Below are 5,381 nucleotides of genomic sequence, written 5' to 3'. Positions count from 1 at the left end.
TTTTTTCTTGTTATACTATGACCCTAGATTAAGTGGACTGTCTGCTTTTGATGGATCCTTAGAGGCTATGATGGGTGTGGCCAGAGGTGTTTGTTTCCTCAGGGTTAAGGGTGTGCCCAAGGTGACTCACCCAGATAGTTCTCTGGCTGGCTCACTCGCTCTCTCTCTCTCTCTCTCTTTTTTTTTTTTTAGACTCAGTTGGGAAGTAATTCCACAGAGCTCACCGGGTTGCCTAGGTTACTGAGTTTGGTTTACATATGTAAAATGGCGCCTACTCTTTGTCTTGCTCAGCTTTGTAAGGTGAGTGGAGAGAGAGGCTAGTGACCCTGCCGGTTCCCCCTATTTATTCGCTTTTTTTCCTCTCCTCCAGTCAGCCTGGTGCACTTTCCCCAGTAGGACCTCAGGCCACGTTCTGTCCTTCCCCACCAATATCTTGGGTTACCGAGAGGTCCCTTCCTCACCTCCGCTTCCAGCGTTGGTGCTCAAATTCTGCGGCTGGGCTTCTGTGGCTGGGCTCCCTCGGTTCCCCACTCTCGCGGCTCCACTCTCGTGGCTCCGCTCCCACGGCACGCCTTGGCTCAGCGGTGGGCAACCTTGCACTCCCCGTAGGTCTTCTGTATCACATCCACTAGATCCGGAAGAGTTTCCTCTGCAGTTTTTTTTCTGAGTCTCTTCCTGAGGCTACAGTAACTCCACTTTTGTTAAACTATCTTTTCCCGGACTGTTGGTGTGCGCCCTCACTCTTCCACCATCTTGGCTCTGCCCCATATTCAGGTTTCTGAGGAATCTCCAAACTGTCTTCCATATTGTCTTTACCAGTTTGCATTCCCACCAACAGTGGGTTAGTGTCGCTTTTCCCCCACATCCTTACCAGCATCTGCTGTTGGTAGATTTCTCTATGTGAGCCTTTCTAACTGGGGTGAGGTGAAACCTATTGTGGTTTTGATTTGCATTTCCCTGATGACTAGCGATCCTGAACATTTTTTCATGTGTCTGTTGGCCATTTGGATTTCCTCTTTTGAAAAATATCTATTGAGGTCCTTGGCCCATCTCTTAAGTGAGTTGTTTGTTTTGTTGTTGTGGAGTTTCTTGATCTCTTTGTAGATCCTGGTTATTCATCCTTTATCTGTTGCACGGTTTGCAAACATTTTTTCCCATTCTGTCGGTTGCCTCTTCACTTTCCTCACTGTTTCTTTTGGAGAACAGAAACTTACTAATTTTATGTAATCCAAACTGTTAAATTTGGCTTTGACTGCCTGTGCCTCTGAGATTCCTCAGAAACCTGAATATAGCTCTGCCACATGACTCAGTCATCCCACTCCTTGGGATTTACCCAAAGGAAATATAAATGGCAAATAAAAAAAATCTGTCTGCACCTTAATGTTTATTGCTGCTCAATCCACAATAGCTAAGACATGGAATCAACTTAAATGGCCATTAACAGTAGACTGGATAAAGAAATTATGGGATATGTACTATATAGAATACTCTACAGTGATAAAGAAAAATGAAATCTGGCCATTTGAAACAAAAGGGAGGAATCTGGAAAACATCATGCTGATTGAAATGAGCCAGTCCCAAAGGGACAAATATCATATGTTCTTCCTGATCGGTGATAACTAACTGAGCACCTAAAAGGAAACCTGTAGAAGTGAAACTGACACTAAAAGAAACAATGACTTGATCAGCCTTTGTCCGGAGTGTTGAGGAATAGCTTACTATTTTATTATTTTTCGTATTTTCTTGTTCTAATTAATAGCATTGTTTGAACTCTTTAATTAAAACACAATTATTCTTACATGTTTATATTTAACAGAAAATTGATCCCTTTTAAAAATAAGAGAGGGAGGAGATGTACAGTTCGGCACACACTCACTCAGACTTACCCGTAATGGTAGAGCTAGAAACTTTTCATGGGATTCCAAATCCCATTAAGTTGGCATGTACCAATGCCATCTTACTAGTTCAAGTGATCAGTTTAAATTCATAATTGATCATAAAGCTAGGATTACTTTTCAAAGAGATCACATAAGCAAGATGATTGTCTACCAACATGGAAAGTGGGGTACACAGCAGACTCATAGAATGTCAGCACTCTGGCCTCAGAATCAGTCCTTAAGGCATTCAGATCTGGCTAAAAAGCCTATGTGAGTCCCTCGGGCATAGAACACCAAGACATTGTGGCAAAAAAATGACCTAAATGAAAGATCTCTGTGAGTGAGATCCCAGTGGAAAGAATGGGCCATCAAAGAAGGAGGTAGCTGTATCTGAAGGGAGGAGAGAACTTCCACTTTGATTATGGCCTTGTCTAAATAAGGTCATAGTTAGAGAACTCAAGAGGCCTCCATAGCCTTGGCAGCTCATGACAAGAGCCCCGAGTGATTACTGACATCATAAGTAAGAGTGTCAATTGTTAAATCAACAACAGGAGTCACTGTGCACTTACTCCCCATGTAGGATCTCTGTCTGTAATGTGTTGTGGTATGCAAATTAACAGTAAAACTAGTATTAAAACAGTACTTAATACTTTGTGTATCTGTGGGGTGCAAACTGTTGAAATCTTTACTTAGTTTATACTAAGTTGATATGTGTATAAAGATAATTAAAAATGAATCTTAATGAAGAATGGGATGGGAGAGGGAGTAGGAGATGGGATGGTTTGCAGGTGGGAGGGTGATTATGGGGGAAAAAACCTTTATAATCCAAAAGTTGTACTTTCAAAATTTATATTTATTAAATAAAAGTTTAAAAAAAGATACAGTAATAAGAACAGCATGATACTGCTATTGCCTGTGAGTTGTAGATTATTTAGCCCGTAGCATCTCCTCAATTGCAACAATGAAAAATGTCTCCATACAGTACAAATGCAGCCTGAAGGGGAATGTTTCACCAGTGAGAAAGAGAGTTAAAGTGATTTACTTCTACTACATTGATCTTGAAGTGAGATGGATGAATCTTCCCTGGAGAAAGTAACATTAACTGGAGCCTATATAATTAACATCTCTTTAAGTGTTCAAAAAACAGTTCACAACATGATAGTTTCCACTTTTTAAAAAATAGCTTTTTTTATTTGAAAGGCAGATTGACAGGGAGTCAGAGAGAGTGAGAGAAAGAGATAGAGAAAGAGTTGGAGAAAGAGAAAGGTGGTCCATCAGCTGGTTCAATCTCCAGATGGCCGCAGCGGCCGGAGCTATGCCTATTTGAAGCCAGGAGCCAGGAGCTTCTTAGTGGTCTCTCACGTGGGTGCAGTGTCCCAAGTACTTTGACCATCTTCTGTTGCTTTCCCAGGCCATAGCAGAGAACTGGATCAGAAGTGGAGCAGCTGGGACTTGAACCAGCACCCATATGGGATGCTGGCACTTCAAGTGGCAGCTTTAGCCACTACGCCACAGTGCTGGCCCTGATATTTTCCACTTAATATTATTCATAGCCTTCAGTAATTATACCCATAGTCCTTCATTCAGAATCTGGAGAATTGTTTTTTAAGTCAGATCGAAGTTATTCTCTTGCCTAATATCCTTCAATGTTGTCTTTTTGAAATTTGAATACACTGAACTTGCCATTGCCAAAAGTAGACTTTTCCCTTGCCAACCTCTCCAACTTCAGTTTCTGTCACTTACACATTCATTAACTCCAACACAGAGACTCTGTTCTTCCTTATGGTCTTCCCATGTACCAGCATATAATATCTTTGGGTCCTTGTTCAAATCATCCTATCTGCCTGGATTTTTGTCCTTGTAATTGCACGGGTCTTTCCAATCATCTTGGCATCTGCTGAACATCCCTCAGCATGACTTTGCTTGATGACCAGTTGATATCTAGCATATGACTATTTTGACTGGTTTTAGAATACTTGGATGTTTAAAATTTAATAATTAACTTGTTTTTACTCACTTAAGTATAATCCTAGGAGAGAGAGTCTTACCATCTCCTTCATATGCTTATAATAGTGCCTGAAAATGAGAAATGCTTAATAAATAAGGTGATTGTCAAATGTCTGATTCAGTATGAATAAAAAACTGATTTAATGAATTCCAACAAGGCTTTCCTTTTCCTTGCTTTACTGATTTTCTTTTTACTTTCAGAAAATTATGTTCTGACTCAACAACTTCCTCATGGACGCTTTCACTTCATGATTACGAAGTGTATAAATTAAAGGGTTCATCAAAGGAAAGATGACTGTGTGGAAGAGAGACACCACTTTGTCAGCTGGGAAAGCCTGGAAGGGGCGAGTGTAGATAAAAATGGCAGGTCCAAACATGAGAAACACAATGATGATATGTGTGGTACAGGTGGAGATAGCCTTGTTTTTTCCTTCAGAAGAATGGTTCCTCACATGGCATAGGATAACTGCATAGGAAGCCAGAAGCCCCAAAAAGCATAGGAGGCTGAGCATGCCACTGTTGGATACCATCAGTAACTCCACTATAAAAGTATCCGTGCAAGCCAGCTTGATGACCTGAGGTACATCACAGAAGAAGTTATCCAGCTGGTTTGGGCCACAGAAGGGCAAATGAAGGATAAGAGCCACTTGTACAATGGAATGTGCAAAGCCCCCAATCCACAGGGCCAATAATAATGCATAGCAAACTTTAGGCTTCATGAGAGTTGCATAGTGTAAAGGTCGGCATATAGCAATGTAGCGGTCAAAGGCCATCACAACAAGAAGAAACATCTCTCCTGCTCCAAGAAAGTGTAAGAAGAAGAGCTGGGTGATACAACATCTGTAGGAGATGAGCTTCTTCTCAGAGAAGAAGTCCACCAGCATCCTGGGGGCCACGATGAAGGAGTAGGAGGCATCCATGAAGGCCAGGTTGCCCAGGAAGAAGTAGAGGGGGGCTGAGAGCCCGGGGTCTGATCTAATGGTGAGGATGATGAGGAAATTTCCAGGGAGGATGATGGAGTAGAAAATCAAGACTAACACAAAGACCAGGAGTTGAGCATTGTGAGATTGGGTCAGACCAAGGAGGATGAACTCTGTCACCATTGTGCTGTTCTCAGTCTCCATCACTTTTCTATTTATAGATAAAAAACCAAAAGCTTGTGTTTTATAATGACCTTTTTACCTTTTCCATAGCTCCACCTTGTGGTGAAATGAGAATGAATTGCCAAGATGGTGCTGGCGAGCAAGCGTCAGTTACTCAGGAATGTCTTCAGAACCCACCTGGCAAAGAAGCCTGCCTGGCAACAAGCAGTGACTGGTTACAGCATAAACTGCTCCTTGACCGGATTGGCTGCCTCGATTATATAAGCTGCTGCACCAACTGAAATAAATTAGTCTGCGAGCTGCTTGCTTCTAGCACACTTTCACTGAACTCTCGGTGTCTGTGTTGTGACTCTGCGCCTCTTGCCCCCATTGTGCTCCTCCTCTCAGAATGAAT

General features: G+C 42.0%; 1 protein-coding gene across 1 annotated transcript; it reads right to left on the bottom strand.

Moving 5' to 3' along the window:
• Nucleotides 1-4,081: 4,081 nt before the first annotated feature.
• LOC133769499 (olfactory receptor 4N5) lies at nucleotides 4,082-5,008 on the bottom strand. Its single transcript, XM_062204712.1, has one exon. It carries the CDS (start codon nucleotides 5,006-5,008, stop codon nucleotides 4,082-4,084), a length of 927 nt encoding a protein of 308 aa, XP_062060696.1.
• Between the last annotated feature and the right edge of the window lie 373 nt (nucleotides 5,009-5,381).

This window comes from Lepus europaeus, chromosome 11, assembly GCF_033115175.1.
Source record: "Lepus europaeus isolate LE1 chromosome 11, mLepTim1.pri, whole genome shotgun sequence".
NCBI lineage: Eukaryota > Metazoa > Chordata > Mammalia > Lagomorpha > Leporidae > Lepus > Lepus europaeus.
The sequence above is the reverse complement of the archived record's forward strand: the minus strand, read 5'-3'. Positions and strand labels throughout refer to the sequence as shown.